The sequence below is a fragment of the Cherax quadricarinatus genome, chromosome 64 (assembly GCF_038502225.1).
Source record: "Cherax quadricarinatus isolate ZL_2023a chromosome 64, ASM3850222v1, whole genome shotgun sequence".
NCBI lineage: Eukaryota > Metazoa > Arthropoda > Malacostraca > Decapoda > Parastacidae > Cherax > Cherax quadricarinatus.
Genome location: NC_091355.1, coordinates 3,269,446 through 3,289,204, shown reverse-complemented (window position 1 = coordinate 3,289,204; position 19,759 = coordinate 3,269,446). Strand labels below are relative to the sequence as shown.

Genomic DNA, 19,759 nt, shown 5'->3' with positions numbered 1-19,759 from the left:
GAGTTTCTTGACGAGGAATGTACATACATTCACCAAACATTCACTAAGTTACATTTTCCTTCTTTTTTCATCAAAGACGGAAAGAAAAGAGCTCTTCAGATCATTAATTCTCCACGCATCCACACCACTCCCAACAAAGTTATAATTCTTCCCAACAGCCAGGTTGCACTGAACGTCTCAAAAGTACAGTGGACCCCCGCATAACGATTACCTCCGAATGCGACCAATTATGTAAGTGTATTTATGTAAGTGCGTTTGTACGTGTATGTTTGGGGGTCTGAAATGGACTAATCTACTTCACAATATTTCTTATGGGAACAAATTCGATCAGTACTGGCACCTGAACATACTTCTGGAGTGAAAAAATATCGTTAACCGGGGGTCCACTGTACTTTCACAAGCTAACACCAGAGTCGCCATCGCTTCTAGCACTTCAATAAAGGATCTAACCAGGACAAAATCCAAGCACCACGAACCAGTCAATGCAGGAGTTTACACTATACCCTGTGGAGGCTGTGACAAGATTTACGTAGGTGAAACAGCAAGAAACCTCAACACCCGCCTCAATGAACACATTTATGCATGTAGGAACGATAACTTGAACAACGCCTGTGTACAACACCGAAATTCCACCAATCATCTCATGAAATTCAGAGACGCCCAATTAGTGATCAAAGAAACTAATTTCCGCAGACGCAAGTGCCTCGAATCAGCACTGATCGCTGTTTCGAATACAATTAAACAAAACAACGGCAGCTTCACCATCTCCGAAGTCTTAGCAAGAATCCTCCTGAAAACAGTAAACCCTGCCATCACATAGTCCCTCCTGTTATACTACACAAAGCACATTACAGAAAGTGAACACTGAAACAAGCTGCCTCTTTCCAGTCTATATTTGTCCAACCTATTTTTATGTTACCCAAGTAATAGCTTTTATATCCTTTTACTCATGTACGAATTAATTGCTCTACCATATTGTATTACTTTTGTCACTACTACTACTACCACTAGTGAACATCGAAATGGTACCTCACTAGTATTGCACCTCACTCTGAGCCTTTATATACCCTCTGTGTCCATGTATTGTTTGTAATGGCTTAATAAAGCTCCTGGAGAGCGAAACATTGCCACAATAAAATGTCACATTAGTTGCACTTGTGTCCTTTTACTTTACACCCTTGAAGATGTAGATTTGAAGTTGTCAGTCCATCTTCAATGAAGGGTGATGGACTGATTACATCATCTTCACATCTCTACTGCTCCTGCCTACTTTCTGTACTCAACTGAAGAAGCCTGCTGCGTAGGCAAAACGTTTTGGATTTTTTTTTTCCCAACAAACCGGCCATATCCCACCAAGGCAGGGTGGCCCAAAAAGAAAAATGAAAGTTTCTCTTTTTAAATTTAGTAATTTGTACAGGAGAAGGGGTTACAAGGCCCTTGCTCCCGGCATTTTAGTTGCCTCTTACAACACGCATGGCTTACGGAGGAAGAATTCTGTTCCACTTCACCATGGAGATAAGAGGAAATAAACAAGAACTAGAAAGAAAATAGAAGAAAACCCAGAGGGGTGTGTATATACATGCTTGTACATGTATGTGTAGTGTGACCTAAGTGTATGCAGAAGTAGCAAGATGTACCTGAAATCTTGCATGTTTATGAGACAGAAAAAAGACACCAACAATCCTACCATCATGTAAAACAATTACAGGCTTCTGTTTTACACTCACTTGGCAGGACGGTTTCGGAATTAAGATGCCTAAATGTTGCCTATGTGTCTTACTTAGACAAGCCAATATGAAATATAAGGTAAAGTATGGAAATGTCTTCATGTGGAAATGATGGATGGTACGATTATAATAAAAATAGTAGTATGACAGGCAGGATACTAATATGGAGTAAACAGCAACATGACAGGTAGGATACTAGTATGGAGTAAACAGCAGCATGACAGGCAGGATACTAGTATGGAGTAAACAGCAGCATGACAGGCAGGATACTGGTATGGAGTAAACAGCAGCATGACAGGCAGGGTACTAGTATGGAGTAAACAGCAGAATGATATGCAGGGTACTAGAATGGACTAAACAGCAGCATGACAGGCAGGATACTAGTATGGAGTAAACAGCAGCATGACAGGAAGGATACTAGTATGGAGTAAACAGCAGAATGATAGGCAGGATACTAGTATGGAGTAAACAGCAGAATATGCAGGGTACTAGTATAGAGTTAATAGCAGCATGACAGGCAGGGTACTAGTATGGAGTAAATAGCAGCTCGATAGGCAGGGTAACTGCTTAATCAGTCAAACTATTGCTGTTTGTAGCCCAGAAACTACAAGTCACCACCACCAAGCTAATCACACTTACGGATGATAAAAATTTCAGGAGAAGTAGAGTTGTGTGCAGCAATGGTACACATGGCATCACCACAAAAGAAAATACAACCCAGGATCACCATCTTTCCCAGGCGAGGCTCTATTGGTAGTCTTGCCAGGATACGTCCAAGAGGGGTTAGTTCATCATTGCTGTCCAAACACTTCATCTCTGAAAGTAGTTTTGTACTGTAATCCGTTGACATAAATAGTAATAACAATAATTCCTAAACATTTGCTGCAATAATTTATGTTATACGTTTTTCCTGTTATGTTTCAAGTCAGTGGCAAGCAAAGTAATGGAGAAGCATTGTTCCCTATTGTTTGAGAGACTGCTAAAAAATGGAGAAGCATTGTTCCCTATTCTTTGACAAACTGCTAAAAAATGGAGAAGCATTGTTCCCTATTCTTTGACAGACTGCTAAAAAAATCAACTCTACCTCTTAGTGTGACTTCTGCCTCAATAACAGCATCAATGGGTGGAGCTTGAATAGCTTTGGACAGAAATTCTCCAATGGATCCTAGACGCAAAAGCTTGATTGAGAGGGACACTTCATGTAAGGGTGTGCGGAACATCTCTGGCGTCATGTGTTCATCTAGTTTATCATATCTAGCCTGAAAGAAAAAAATTCTATAAGAGGACTGAATTCTGTAAACCAGACAGCTTATGGAAATGAAGCACCACCTCATTATAATTCCAAAGCACGACAAAAGTCACCCTTAATTAAATTACTGTACTAGACTTAGGTTGTGATAATAAAAATAACCTAGAAGAAAAAGGCTGACAGAAGGAATTACAGGCAACACAGTGAAGGTATGACGACATTTACAAAAAAATATAAATTAATTTCATCATACAGTTAACAGCCCTTCAAACACAATTAGCAGGGCTCAAGGCTTTTCAATACATTTCCTTTCAAGAAAATTACCAGCACCTGTTGGTACTGACTGAGCATTTTTTTCTACGAAAAAAAAGTGACATGCAAAATATCTAAATAACTTGCCTTTAATTTTATAGCATAAATTAGTAATGTATTAAATAGTAATACAATACCTTAGTGCAGAGATGAAAACAAATGCCAGCCCTGACTCTTCCAGCTCGACCTTTACGTTGTTCCAAGTTGGTTCGTGAAGCCCACACCGTTGCATAGTTGGTCATGTTATTATGTGATGTGAAGAGTTTCATTTTTGCTTTGCAAGAGTCAATCACAAACACAACATCATTGATAGTGATGGAAGACTCAGCAATGTTTGTTGCCAGGATAATCTGTAGAATTATCAGATATCATTAGTCATCTAAGATGTAAATCGTAAAAAATGTTAAATACCTGGATGATAAACCTTATATACATGTAAAGTTATCATGCCCTTTGATATTATCATATATCATGGGTTCACCAAGATGATCAGTGTTAATGAATCACATGTGTAAGTCCCTGTTTATTATACAAGTGGTAGTGTACACAAGGGAGCAAGCAGCCACTATGTCACTCTCTGACTAGTGCCATATTTAAACTGGCAGGCTTCTGGTCTGGGCAGACAAAGTGTCTTCCCAGCAGGTATACCATGCATGTGCAGAGGAGGCATCATGAGCAAGACAAAAGAGTATTAAATGTCACACAGGCCTCACAAAGCAAGTTACTAAAACTGTATTACCTTCCTAACACCATCTGGAACAGAGTCAAACACTCTGCGTTGATCTTCTCGTGGAAGTTGTGAGTGCAGAGGTAACACAGAGTACTGATGTCCCCCTGTATGAATAAAAACTTTTATTAGTATGTACACAGCAAAATATTCATTCCAGAAGTATTAGCTAAACTGGACATAAAAAAAATAAAGGACAAAGACCTGAAGGCTAGGTAGATTTATGTAACCAGTTTTTCTTAAGTCATCCTTCTCATCTAAGCAACTGCATATCTTGTAAGGAAAAAACTTGAGAAATGACAAACTTAAGAAATATTTGAGGAGAATGACACTGAAGGAAAATGAACAAGCCCATTACAAGATATGAAGCATCCCAAACTACTTTAAACTCCCCTTATCACCAACTAAGACTGCCCCTACCAATTAGCCATTCATCCCCACTACAGTACCAATACCACTATACTTTTCTTCACTCACTATATACTGCCTTTCTGCTACACAGCAGAAATGAAAAAAAAAAAAAAACTTTTGTAGGATTTGGAGAACTGACCCAATTAGAAAAAGAATATCAGTATTTACTATACCAAACAAACAAAAATAAGAAAGCCATTAAAAACAATAAAAAATATGAATAACTTGAGAAAGTGTTATGACACAACCACCTCAGAAAATCAGAAAAAATTTAATATTTCTGCTACTTTGAGCCCATTTTCAAACTACGTACTTTCAGTTCTGAAATCAGTTTCATAAGAACATAAAGAAGGAATACTGCAGTAGTGTATATTCTATTTTATCAAATGATACCAAGAAACAGTCAATAAAACCATAAAACCATGATAGAAAATGCCTCAAAGTCGCCATTTTAAACCAAACACAAGATCAGTTTTATTCTTCCCATCATGCACCACGTGGGGCAGAATTATTTTTATACTGTGCACACTCACCCCACACACCCATTCTCTCCAATCTAGGCCAAATTTACTGCTCACAGCTTATCTGAAGGAGCTCTGCTCAAAACATAGATCTACATGAGGGACCCCAGCAACAATAACACAGACCTACATGATGGCCACTCAAAGGGTTAAATAACTAAATAGGAAAACTCATCTCCTACAAACTCAAAAGCATTACAGCATGTAATAATCTTGTCAGATTTTAAGCATCAACTTTTCAAAATGTTAGTGTCCAAAAATGAAAACAAGATAACATACGGTAGTAATAAAACCCTACCAAAAACTGGGTGTTGCTTCAGGTGTCTCATGAGACTGAAGATGAGGTTCCAGCCAGGAAGGAATATCAGTACAGCCCCAGGGGTAGTAAGTGTGTCTATGTATTTCAGTAAAGCTTCTACCAGTTCAAAGCTCAAATCCTTCTCGTTCATCATGGACAAAGATTTTCTAGTGGCATCTGAATAATGACTTGAGCTGACAATATTCAGGTTCTCTTCTGGCTCATCCCCTGGAAGCTCTTCATCCTTCTCCTAGAATAATAACAGTTAATATAAGTTTCCATTTCCCTTTGTATTAGTATTATTCTATGACTATATAGTCCAAAGTACTATAGCCTAACTACTTTTTAATCTAGAATTAACACTAACCTTTTTATTACGTTTTCTAGTATCAGGAGGGGGTATAAACTTTGTAAGCTCAATACAATCCTCCAAGTAATATTCCTGTACAGGGTAGGCTCGTCCTGGTACCTCAATCAGACATGGGTTAGCAAAATATTCTGAGAAAAGTGAAATATCGATGGTTGCAGACATGAGAATTATGCGAAGATCTGGGAAAGCACGCACCTGTAATGAAAAGCACATATTCACAATTAACATCTTTGACACTTATCTATTTACACAGAGTAACTGCTTAATGTCCTAGGTAGTAGGTTGGTAGACAGTATCTGCCCCAGGGAGGTACTACCATCCTGCCAAGTGAGTGTAAAACGAAAGCCTGTAATTGCTTTACATGATGGTAGGATTGCTGGTGTCCTTTTTTCTGTCTCGTGAACATGCAAGATTTCAGGTGCGTCTTGCTACTTCTACTTACACTTAGGTCACACTACACATACATGTTTTTTTTTTTTTTCAACAAGTCGGCCGTCTCCCACCGAGGCAGGGTGACCCAAAAAAGAAAGAAAATCCCCAAAAAGAAAATACTTTCATCATCATTCAACACTTTCACCACACTCACACATTATCACTGCTTTTGCAGAGGTGCTCAGAATACAACAGTTTAGAAGCATATACGTATAAAGATACACAACATATCCCTCCAAACTGCCAATATCCCAAACCCCTCCTTTAAAGTGCAGGCATTGTACTTCCCATTTCCAGGACTCAAGTCCGACTATATAAAAATAACCGGTTTCCCTGAATCCCTTCACTAAATATTACCCTGCTCACACTCCAACAGATCGTCAGGTCCCAAGTATCATTCGTCTCCATTCACTCCTATCTAACACGCTCATGCACGCTTGCTGGAAGTCCAAGCCCCTTGCCCACAAAACCTCCTTTACCCCCTCTTTCCAACCCTTTCGAGGACGACCCCTACCCCTCCTTCCTTCCCCTATAGATTTATATGCTTTCCATGTCATTCTACTTTGATCCATTCTCTCTAAATGACCAAACCACCTCAACAACCCCTCTTCTGCCCTCTGACTAATGCTTTTATTAACTCCACACCTCCTAATTTCCACACTCCGAATTTTCTGCATAATATTTACACCACACATTGCCCTTAGACAGGACATCTCCACTGCCTCCAACCGTCTCCTCGCTGCTGCATTTACCACCCAAGCTTCACATCCATATAAGAGTGTTGGTACTACTATACTTTCATACATTCCCTTCTTTGCCTCCATAGATAACGTTTTTTGACTCCACATATACCTCAACGCACCACTCACCTTTTTTCCCTCATCAATTCTATGATTAACCTCATCCTTCATAAATCCATCCGCCAAAACATCAACTCCCAAGTATCTGAAAACATTCACTTCTTCCATACTCCTCCTCCCCAATTTGATATCCAATTTTTCTTTATCTAAATCATTTGATACCCTCATCACCTTACTCTTTTCTATGTTCACTTTCAACTTTCTACCTTTACACACATTCTCAAACTCATCCACTAACCTTTGCAATTTTTCTTTAGACTCTCCCATAAGCACAGTATCATCAGCAAAAAGTAACTGTGTCAGTTCCCATTTTGAATTTGATTCCCCATAATTTAATCCCACCCCTCTCCCAAACACCCTAGCATTTACTTCTTTTACAACCCCATCTATAAATATATTAAACAACCATGGTGACATTACACATCCCTGTCTAAGACCTACTTTTACCGGGAAGTATTCTCCCTCTCTTCTACATACCCTAACATGAGCCTCACTATTTTATTTATTATCACACTGGCCGATTCCCACCAAGGCAGGGTGGCCCGAAAAAGAAAAACTTTCACCATCATTCACTCCATCACTGTCTTGCCAGAAGGGTGCTTTACACTACAGTTTTTAAACTGCAACATTAACACCCCTCCTTCAGAGTGCAGGCACTGTACTTCCCATCTCCAGGACTCAAGTCCGGCCTGCCGGTTTCCCTGAATCCCTTCATAAATGTTACTTTGCTCACACTCCAACAGCACGTCAAGTATTAAAAACCATTTGTCTCCATTCACTCCTATCAAACACCCTCACGCATGCCTGCTGGAAGTCCAAGCCCCTCGCACACAAAACCTCCTTTACCCCCTCCCTCCAACCCTTCCTAGGCCGACCCCTACCCCGCCTTCCTTCCACTACAGACTGATACACTCTTGAAGTTATTCTGTTTCGCTCCATTCTCTCTACATGTCCGAACCACCTCAACAACCCTTCCTCAGCCCTCTGGACAACAGTTTTGGTAATCCCGCACCTCCTCCTAACTTCCAAACTACGAATTCTCTGCATTATATTCACACCACACATTGCCCTCAGACATGACATCTCCACTGCCTCCAGCCTTCTCCTCGCTGCAACATTCATCACCCATGCTTCACACCCATATAAGAGCGTTGGTAAAACTATACTCTCATACATTCCCCTCTTTGCCTCCAAGGACAAAGTTCTCTGTCTCCACAGACTCCTAAGTGCACCACTCACTCTTTTTCCCTCATCAATTCTATGATTCACCTCATCTTTCATAGACCCATCCGCTGACACGTCCACTCCCAAATATCTGAATACGTTCACCTCCTCCATACTCTCTCCCTCCAATCTGATATTCAATCTTTCATCACCTAATCTTTTTGTTATCCTCATAACCTTACTCTTTCCTGTATTCACCTTTAATTTTCTTCTTTTGCACACCCTACCAAATTCATCCACCAATCTCTGCAGCTTCTCTTCAGAATCTCCCAAGAGCACAGTGTCATCAGCAAAGAGCAGCTGTGACAACTCCCACCCTGTGTGTGATTCTTTATCTTTTAACTCCACGCCTCTTGCCAAGACCCTCGCATTTACTTCTCTTACAACCCCATCTATAAATATATTAAACAACCACGGTGACATCACACATCCTTGTCTAAGGCCTACTTTTACTGGGAAAAAATTTCCCTCACTATCCCTCACTATCCTCATAAAAGCTCTTTACAGCATTTAGTAACTTACCACCTATTCCATATACTTGCAACATCTGCCACATTGCTCCTCTATCCACTCTATCATATGCCTTTTCTAAATCCATAAATGCAATAAAAACTTCCCTACCTTTGTCTAAATACTGTTCACATATATGCTTCAATGTAAACACTTGATCTACACATCCCCTACCCACTCTGAAGCCTCCCTGCTCATCCGCAATCCTACATTCTGTCTTACCTCTAATTCTTTCAATTATAACCCTACCGTATACTTTTCCTGGTATACTCAGTAAACTTATTCCTCTATAATTTTTACAATCTCTTTTGTCCCCTTTCCCTTTATATAAAGGGACTATACATGCTCTCTGCCAATCCCTAGGTACCTTCCCCTCTTTCATACATTTATTAAACAAAAGTACCAACCACTCCAACACTATATCCCCCCCTGCTTTTAACATTTCTGTCATGATCGCATCAGTTCCAGCTGCTTTACCCCCTTTCATTCTACGTAATGCCTCACGTACCTCCACCACACTTACATTCTGCTCTTCTTCACTCCTAAAAGATGGTATACCTCCCTGGCCAGTGCATGAAATTACCGCCTCCCTTTCTTCCTCAACATTTAAAAGTTCCTCAAAATATTCTCGCCATCTACCTAATACCTCCCTCTCCCCATCTACTAACTCCCCTACTCTGTTTTTAACTGACAAATCCATACTTTCCCTAGGCTTTCTTAACTTGTTTAACTCACTCCAAAATTTTTTCTTATTTTCATTAAAATTTCTTGACAGTGCCTCTCCCACTCTTTCATCTGCTCTCCTTTTGCACTCTCTCACCACTCTCTTCACCTTTCTTTTACTCTCCATATACTCTGCTCTTCTTATAACACTTCTGCTTTGTAAAAACCTCTCGTAAGCTACCTTTTTCTCTTTTATCACACCCTTTACTTCATCATTCCACCAATCACTCCTCTTTCCTCCTGCCCCCGCCCTCCTATAACCACTAACTTCTGCCCCACATTCTAATACTGCATTTTTAAAACTGTTCCAACCCTCTTCAACCCCCCCCACTACTCATCTTTGCACTAGCCCACCTTTCTGCCAATAGTCGCTTACATCTCGCCCAAACTTCCTCCTCCCTTAGTTTATACACTTTCACCTCCCTCTTACTTGTTGTTGCCACCTTCCTCTTTTCCCATGTACCTCTTACTCTAACTGTAGCTACAACTAAATAATGATCCGATATATCAGTTGCCCCTCTATAAACATGTACATCCTGGAGCCTACCCATCAACCTTTTATCCACCAATACATAATCTAACAAACTACTTTCATTACGTGCTACATCATACCTTGTATATTTATTTATCCTCTTTTTCATAAAATATGTATTACTTATTACCAAATTTCTTTCTACACATATCTCAATTAAAGGCTCCTCATTTACATTTACCCCTGGCACCCCAAATTTACCTACTACTCCCACCATAACATTTTTACCCACTTTAGCATTGAAATCCCCAACCACCATTACTCTCACACTTGATTCAAAACTCCCCAAGCATTCACTCAACATTTCCCAGAATCTCTCTCTCTCCTCTACACTTCTCTCTTCTCCAGGTGCATACACGCTTACTATAACCCACTTTTCACATCCAATCTTTATTTTACTCCACATAATCCTTGAATTTATACATTTGTAGTCCCTCTTTTCCTGCCATAACTTATCCTTCAACATTATTGCTACTCCTTCTTTAGCTCTAACTATTTGAAACCCCTAACCTAATCCCGTTTATTCCCCTCCATTGAAACTCTCCCATCCCCTTCAGCTTTGTTTCACTTAAAGCCAGGACATCCAGTTTCTTCTCATTCATAACATCCACAATCATCTCTTTCTTATCATTTGCACAACATCCACACACATTCAGACTTCCCACTTTGACAATTTTCTTCTTATTATTCTTTTTAGTAATCTTTACAGGAAAAGGGGTTACTAGCCCATTGTTCCCGGCATTTTAGTTGACTTTTGCAACACGCATGGCTTACGGAGGAAAGATTCTTATTCCACTTCCCCATGGATATAAAAGGAAAAGTAATAAGACCAAGAACTATTAAGATAAAATCAAAGAAAACTCAGATGAGTGTGTATAAATAAACGTGTACATGTATGTGTAGTGTGACCTAAGTGTAAGTAGAAGTAGCAAGACATGCCTGTAATCTTGCATATTTATGAGACAGACAAAAGACACCAGCAATCCTACCATCATGTACAACAATTACAGGCTTTCGTTTTACACTCACTTGGCAGGACGGTAGTACCTCCCTGGGTGGTTGCTGTCTACCAACCTACTACACACAAGAATACATGTACAAACGTGTACAAACATTTATATACACACCCTTTGGGTTTTCTTCTATTTTCTTTCTAGTTCTTGTTCTTGTTTATTTCCTCTTATCTCCATGGGGAAGTGGAACAGAATTCTTCCTCCGTAAGCCATGCGTGTTGTAAGAGGTGACTAAAATGCCAGGAGCAAGGGGCTAGTAACCCCTTCTCCCGGCAATATTACTAAATGTAAAAGAAGAAACTTTCATTTTTCCTTTTGGGCCACCCTGCCTCAGTGGAATATGGCCGGTTTGTTGAAAGAAAGAAGAAAAACTGCTTAATGTATATAATATAATCAGGAAAATCACCTTGAAAATACTCAAACAGAGCTATGAGTTTTAGGGCTTGAGCATTCAGCAGGCTTGCATGAGCATGTTAAATAGTAGTGTTGGCATGTGAGCAGGGTAACTGTTGCCCTCAAACATGATATCTCTGTCTCTAGCCTCCTCCTCACTGCAACATATAAAGCTCATGTCTCGCACTCATATAAAAGTACAGCCTCTCCTCACTTAACGACGGAGTTCTGTTTCTAAGACCACGTCGGTAAATGAATTCGTCGCTAAGTGAGGAGTATACTATAATGGTAGTAGGTTTGTGACAACTATCTTTGATATTATTTTAATGTCACCTTTGCACCATTTATAACATTTCTGGTATATTTTTAAATGTTTATACAGTAGTATACTGTACATATATTGTAATAAACAGAATATAGGAAATCAGCTCTAATATCCTATATTATTTAGGCATGTATACTGGTCAGAAAGCCCGTCATAAGTCCAAGTCATCGGTAAATGAGTAAGTCACTAAGTGAGGAGAAGGTGTATTGGTACAACTACACTCAGGTACATTCCCTTTCTTGCCTCCACAGATAAACTTATTCTTTCCACAGATGCCTTAACACATCACCTACAGTACCTTTTCCTCCTCTAGGTGCATAAGCAGCTAGTTCATTCTGCATCCCATGCTCATCATATGATCATTGTATTTATTTTATTCATGGGGAGTGCTAAACCTGTAGGGGTCATATAGTGCTTCGGGAATGGGAGACAATCAGATTTGGGCCAAGAAAGAGGAGGATGGCTCCAATTCCTAAAACCAAGAGCCCTTCACTGCCATCAAGGCACCTTCCTTGAAGGGTCATCCTATGAGAAATAGTGTAAATGAAGAATTACAGTTGTCATGTTTCTTCTCAGGTCAGCATGGGGTAAATATTTTTGAGTGAAAAAATCATCATTTCATAGACTACAAACATAACAGTAGTAATTTTTTCTATTTGATATGACAATGAGGATACAATTTCCAATATCCTATTATTGGTAATGAATAAAGTAGTAACAGTAGCATGAATGGGACCATTCACAATGAATACATAAAGTGTATGAATAAGGCTTCCCTATCTACACTGATACAGATTCTAATAAGTATAGGATATGAGAAACAACTTACCATATCACGTAACACAATAAGTATAAAATCTGTGTTGATGTCTCTCTCATGAATTTCATCAACAATCACATGAGATACACCTCTCAGTCCAGCTTCTAACTTTCTCAGCAGAACTCCAACAGTACAGAATAATATTCCACCATATGGTCTTGGAAGCACAGACTCAAACCGTACAGAATATCCAACACTATTACCAGTATCTTCTCCACGCTCACAGGCAACACGATCAGCAACAGACACTGCAGATATACGACGTGGCTGTGTGATAACTATATTGCAGTAGGCTCCTGATCCTGACTGAATGTAGTCATCCAAGATAAACTGACAAACCTGTTGGAAGAAAAACTAATCAGGTACTGTACAAACATTCTATTTACCAATGTAGTAAAGATAAGCTTTTGGCATATGTGAAGGATATATGCAAAGAAGAAGCTATGCCATACAATTAGATATTGGGAAGATGCATTCCAGAAACCTTTACCACACCTATAGTAAGATATATTTTTTTTATTACACATTGGCCATTTCCCACCAAGGCAGGGTGACCCAAAAAAAGAATAAACACTTTCATCATCATTCACTCCATCACTGTCTTGCCAGAGACAAGATATATCAACACCCCCTACCTTTCAGAGTGCAGGCACTGTACTTCCCACCTCCAGGACTCTAAGTCCAGTTTGCCAGTTTCCCTGAATCCCTTCATAAATGTTACTTTGCTCACACTCCAACAGCATGTCGTCATAAAACTCATTTGTCTCCACTCGTTATCTAACACACTCACACATGCTTGCTGGAAGTCTAAGCCCCTCACACAGAAAACCTCCTTCACCCCCTCCCTCCAACCTTTCCAAGGATGACCCTTACCCCACCTTCCTTCCACTACAGATTTATACACTCTCCAAATCATTCTATTTCGTTCCATCCTTTCTAAATGTCTGTACCACCTCAACAACCCCTCCTCAGCCCTCTGGATAATACTTTTAATAAATCCACACCTAATTTTCAAGCTTGATTCTCTGCATAATATTCACACTACAGATTGCCTTCAGACATGACATTTCCATTTCCTTCAGCTGTCTCCTTGTTGAATCGTTCACCATCCATGTTAAGTAAAAAAAACAAGTGCAATAATGCAACATTTTATTGTGGCCGCATTTCACTCTCCAGGTCCTTGGCAGTTCCCACAATGTCACATCAGATGCACTTGTGTTCTTTTGCCTAACATATTGTCGATAATTCACCACCCAAGCTCACACATATATACTACATGGAATAGAATTTAAGGTGTTTTAGATAAAACTCCCCCTTCCCCACAGAGGAAGTTAATGCTTCCTGTACGTTCTCCAGGCCTGCAAGTTCGATAGACAGAATGAGGTTTTGAATAACATTAAACAATTCAAGTTTAGAGTGTGTTAGTGCATTCGGTAAAACTGGCTTTAAACTTCATTTGAAAAACTTGTTATTCAGTCCTATTGCTTCTCTTGCAGTTGCAATATTAACTCTTTTGTGTTCTTTTAACACATGACCAACCAATAGTTACAGTCACTACCATATCATTATATTTCTTTTCTGTCCTAAAATATGGTTTGCTTGCATTTTGTACTTTATTTCAACAACAAAAAAATTAATACAGGAATACTCATCAGATATTTTCTCGAGATTGTCCATACTGTTGTTGAGTAAAGCATGTTATCTAATAACTGGATGACATCACAGACTATTTTTCAATCAATAAATTAAACTGGAATGAATACCTACCTGAGTTGTCTTACCACAGCCTGTGTTGCCCCTAATGATAGTAACTGGATTTTCATAAATGGCAGCCATTATATCCTGCTTCATTTTGTACACAGGTAACTGGGTTCTCTGTTCAGTTAGTGACTGTAATGTTTGGTCAGTTTGCAGGCGGTCCTTATGAACTCCTTGCAAATCAGCACTAATCTGATCCAAAGAGAGCTGAGGAGAAAAGGGATAATGTATTATTCATTAGTTCATTAACAGCTAATTGTATGATAAGTGCAAGTTTCATTACTTTAACCAATGATTGTTTCACTCCTTAAATTACTGTTTCACTACTTTAAAAAATTAGTACATTCATTTTATCTACACAAATGCAAGCTTGGACGAGAAAGCAGAGCAATGAATGTATGTATGTATGTATGTGTGTGTGTGTGTGTGTGTGTGTGTGTGTGTGTGTGTGTGTGTGTGTGTGTGTGTGTGTGTGTGTGTGTGTGTGTGTGTGTGTGTGTGTGTGTGTGTGTGTGTGTGTGTGTGTGTGTGTGTGTGTGTGTGTGTGTGTGTGTGTGTGTGTGTGTGTGTGTGTGTGTGTGTGTGTGTGTGTGTGTGTGTGTGTGTGTGTGTGTGTGTGTGTGTGTGTGTGTGTGTGTGTGTGTGTGTGTGTGTGTGTGTGTGTGTGTGTGTGTGTGTGTGTGTGTGTGTGTGTGTGTGTGTGTGTGTGTGTGTGTGTGTGTGTGTACTCACCTAGTTGTACTCACCTAGTTGAGGTTGCGGGGGTCGAGTCCGAGCTCCTGGCCCCGCCTCTTCACTGATCGCTACTAGGTCACTCTCCCCGAGCCGTGAGCTTTATCATACCTCTGCTTAAAGCTATGTATGGATCCTGCCTCCACTACATCGCTTCCCAAACTATTCCACTTACTGACTACTCTGTGGCTGAAGAAATACTTCCTAACATCCCTGTGATTCATCTGTGTCTTTAGCTTCCAACTGTGTCCCCTTGTTACTGTGTCCAATCTCTGGAACATCCTGTCTTTGTCCACCTTGTCAATTCCCCTCAGTATTTTGTATGTCGTTATCATGTCCCCCCTATCTCTCCTGTCCTCCAGTGTCGTCAGGTTGATTTCCCTTAACCTCTCCTCGTAGGACATACCTCTTAGCTCTGGGACTAGTCTTGTTGCAAACCTTTGCACTTTCTCTAGTTTCTTTACGTGCTTGGCTAGGTGTGGGTTCCAAACTGGTGCCGCATACTCCAATATGGGCCTAACGTATACGGTGTACAGGGTCCTGAACGATTCCTTATTAAGATGTCGGAATGCTGTTCTGAGGTTTGCTAGGCGCCCATATGCTGCAGCAGTTATTTGGTTGATGTGCGCTTCAGGAGATGTGCCTGGTGTTATACTCACCCCAAGATCTTTTTCCTTGAGTGAGGTTTGTAGTCTCTGACCCCCTAGACTGTACTCCGTCTGCGGCCTTCTTTGCCCTTCCCCAATCTTCATGACTTTGCACTTGGTGGGATTGAACTCCAGGAGCCAATTGCTGGACCAGGTCTGCAGCCTGTCCAGATCCCTTTGTAGTTCTGCCTGGTCTTCGATCGAGTGTATTCTTCTCATCAACTTCACGTCATCTGCAAACAGGGACACCTCAGAGTCTATTCCTTCCGTCATGTCGTTCACAAATATCAGAAACAGCACTGGTCCTAGGACTGACCCCTGCGGGACCCCGCTGGTCACAGGTGCCCACTCTGACACCTCGCCACGTACCATGAATCGCTGCTGTCTTCCTGACAAGTATTCCCTGATCCATTGTAGTGCCTTCCCTGTTATCCCTGCTTGGTCCTCCAGTTTTTGTGTATGTGTGTGTATGTGTATGTGTGTGTGTGTGTGTGTGTGTGTGTACTCACCTATTTGTGGTTGCAGGGGTCGAGTCATATCTCCTGGCCCCGCCTCTTCACTGATTGCTACTAGGTCCTCTCTCTCCCTGCTCCATGAGCTTTATCATACCTCGCCTTAAAACTATGTATGGTTCCCGCCTCCACTACTTCACTTTCTAGGCTATTCCATGGCTTGACTACTCTATGACTGAAGAAATACTTCCTAACATCCCTTTGATTCATCTGAGTCTTCAACTTCCAATTGTGACCTCTTGTGTCTGTGTCCCATCTCTGGAACATCCCGTCTTTGTCCACCTCGTCTATTCTGCGCAGTATTTTATATGTCGTTATCATGTCTCCCCTGACCCTCCTGGTCTCCAGTGTCGTCAGGCCGATTTCCCTCAACCTTTCTTCATAGGACAATCCCCGTAGCTCTGGGACTAGTCTTGTTGCAAACCTTTGCACTTTCTCTAATTTCTTGATGTGCTTGACTAGGTGTGGATTCCAAACTGGTGCTGCATACTCCAGTATGGTCCTGACGTAAATGGTATACAGAGTCTTGAACGACTCCTTACTGAGGTATCGGAACGCTATCCGTAGGTTTGCCAGGCGCCCGTATGCTGCAGCAGTTATCTGATTGATGTGCGCCTCAGGAGATATGCTCGGTGTTATACTCACCCCCAGATCTTTTTCCTTGAGTGAGGTTTGCAGACTCTGGCCATCTAAACTATATTGTGTCTGCGGTCTTCTTTGCCCTTCCCTAATCTTCATGACTTTGCATTTGGCGGGGTTAAACTCAAGGAGCCAGTTGCTGGACCAGGCTGCAAAAGCAGTGATAATGTGTGAGTGTGGTGAAAGTGTTGAATGATGATGAATGTATTTTCTTTTTGGGGATTTTCTTTCTTTTTTGGGTGACCCTGGCTCGGTGGGAGACGGCCGACTTGTTTGAAAAAAAAAAAAAAGAAAAAATATATATATTTTTATTATATATATATATATATATTTTTTTTTTTTTTTTTTTTTTTTTTTTTCAACAAGTCGGCCGTCTCCCACCGAGGCAGGGTGACCCAAAAAAGAAAGAAAATCCCCAAAAAGAAAATACTTTCATCATCATTCAACACTTTCACCACACTCGCACATTATCACTGTTTTTGCAGAGGTGCTCAGAATACAACAGTCTAGAAGCATACACATATAAAGATACACAACATATCCCTCCAAACTGCCAATATCCCAAACCCCTCCTTTAAAGTGCAGGCATTGTACTTCCCATTTCCAGGACTCAAGTCCGACTATATGAAAATAACCGGTTTCCCTGAATCCCTTCACTAAATATTACCCTGCTCACACTCCAACAGATCGTCAGGTCCCAAGTACCATTCGTCTCCATTCACTCCTATCTAACACGCTCACGCACGCTTGCTGGAAGTCCAAGCCCCTTACCCACAAAACCTCCTTTACCCCCTCTCTCCAACCCTTTCGAGGACGACCCCTACCCCGCCTTCCTTCCCCTATAGATTTATATGCTTTCCATGTCATTCTACTTTGATCCATTCTCTCTAAATGACCAAACCACCTCAACAACCCCTCTTCTGCCCTCTGACTAATACTTTTATTAACTCCACACCTTCTCCTAATTTCCACACTCCGAATTTTCTGCATAATATTTACACCACACATTGCCCTTAAACAGGACATCTCCACTGCCTCCAACCGTCTCCTCGCTGCTGCATTTACCACCCAAGCTTCACACCCATATAAGAGTGTTGGTACTACTATACTTTCATACATTCCCTTCTTTGCCTCCATAGATAACGTTTTTTGACTCCACATATACCTCAACGCACCACTCACCTTTTTTCCCTCATCAATTCTATGATTAACCTCATCCTTCATAAATCCATCCGCCGACACGTCAACTCCCAAGTATCTGAAAACATTCACTTCTTCCATACTCCTCCTCCCCAATTTGATATCCAATTTTTCTTTATCTAAATCATTTGACACCCTCATCACCTTACTCTTTTCTATGTTCACTTTCAACTTTCTACCTTTACACACATTCCCAAACTCATCCACTAACCTTTGCAATTTTTCTTTAGAATCTCCCATAAGCACAGTATCATCAGCAAAAAGTAACTGTGTCAATTCCCATTTTGAATTTGATTCCCCATAATTTAATCCCACCCCTCTCCCAAACACCCTAGCATTTACTTCCTTAACAACCCCATCTATAAATATATTAAACAACCATGGTGACATTACACATCCCTGTCTAAGACCTACTTTTACCGGGAAATAGTCTCCCTCTCTTCTACACACCCTAACCTGAGCCTCACTATCTTCATAAAAACTCTTTACAGCATTTAATAACTTACCACCTATTCCATATACTTGCAACATCTGCCACATTGCTCCTCTATCCACTCTATCATATGCCTTTTCTAAATCCATAAATGCAATAAAAACTTCCCTACCTTTATCTAAATACTGTTCACATATATGCTTCAATGTAAACACTTGATCTACACATCCCCTACCCACTCTGAAACCTCCTTGCTCATCCGCAATCCTACATTCTGTCTTACCTCTAATTCTTTCAATTATAACCCTACCGTACACTTTTCCTGGTATACTCAGTAAGCTTTATTCCTCTATAATTTTTACAGTCTCTTTTGTCCCCTTTCCCTTTATATAAAGGGACTATACATGCTCTCCGCCAATCCCTAGGTACCTTCCCCTCTTTCATACATTTATTGAACAAAAGTACCAACCACTCCAACACTATATCCCCCTGCTTTTAACATTTCTGTCATGATCCCATCAGTACCAGCTGCTTTACCCCCTTTCATTTTACGTAATGCCTCACGTACCTCCCCACACTTACATTCTGCTCTTCTTCACTCCTAAAAGATGGTATACCTCCCTGACCAGTGCATGAAATTACTGCCTCTGTTTCTTCCTTAACATTTAAAAGTTCCTCAAAATATTCTCGCCATCTACCTAATACCTCCATCTCCCCATCTACTAACTCCCCTACTCTGTTTTTAACTGACAAATCCATATTTTCCCTAGGCTTTCTTAACTTGTTTAACTCACTCCAAAATTTTTCTTATTTTCATTAAAATTTCTTGACAGTGCCTCTCCCACTCTATCATCTGCTCTCCTTTTGCACTCTCTCACCACTCTCTTTACCTTTCTTTTACTCTCCATATATTCTGCTCTTCATATATATATATATATATATATATATATATATATATATATATATATATATATATATATATATATATATATATATATATATATATATATATGCATATATATATATATATATATGCATATATATATATATATATATATATATATATATATATATATATATATATATATATATATATATATATATATATATATATATATACCGTGGTTGTTTAATATATTTATAGATGGGGTTGTAAGAGAAGTAAATGCGAGGGTCTTGGCAAGAGGCATGGAGTTAAAAGATAAAGAATCACACACAAAGTGGGAGTTGTCACAGCTGCTCTTTGCTGATGACACTGTGCTCTTGGGAGATTCTGAAGAGAAGTTGCAGAGATTGGTGGATGAATTTGGTAGGGTGTGCAAAAGAAGAAAATTAAAGGTGAATACAGGAAAGAGTAAGGTTATGAGGATAACAAAAGATTAGGTGATGAA

General features: G+C 40.1%; 1 protein-coding gene across 4 annotated transcripts in view; it reads right to left on the bottom strand.

Moving 5' to 3' along the window:
• mle (dosage compensation regulator mle) overlaps positions 1-19,759 on the bottom strand; it is an 80,296-nt gene that overhangs the window by 22,837 nt on the left and 37,700 nt on the right. For all 4 annotated transcript variants that reach the window (XM_070098725.1, XM_053792807.2, XM_070098724.1 and 1 more), the window contains 8 exons: positions 14,215-14,412; positions 12,457-12,786; positions 5,613-5,810; positions 5,246-5,495; positions 4,028-4,122; positions 3,426-3,638; positions 2,812-2,986; positions 2,367-2,543 (listed from right to left, as the gene is read on the bottom strand). In XM_070098725.1, the coding sequence (XP_069954826.1) occupies positions 2,367-2,543; positions 2,812-2,986; positions 3,426-3,638; positions 4,028-4,122; positions 5,246-5,495; positions 5,613-5,810; positions 12,457-12,786; positions 14,215-14,412 (1,636 nt within the window). The remainder of the gene's footprint in view (positions 1-2,366; positions 2,544-2,811; positions 2,987-3,425; positions 3,639-4,027; positions 4,123-5,245; positions 5,496-5,612; positions 5,811-12,456; positions 12,787-14,214; positions 14,413-19,759) is intronic.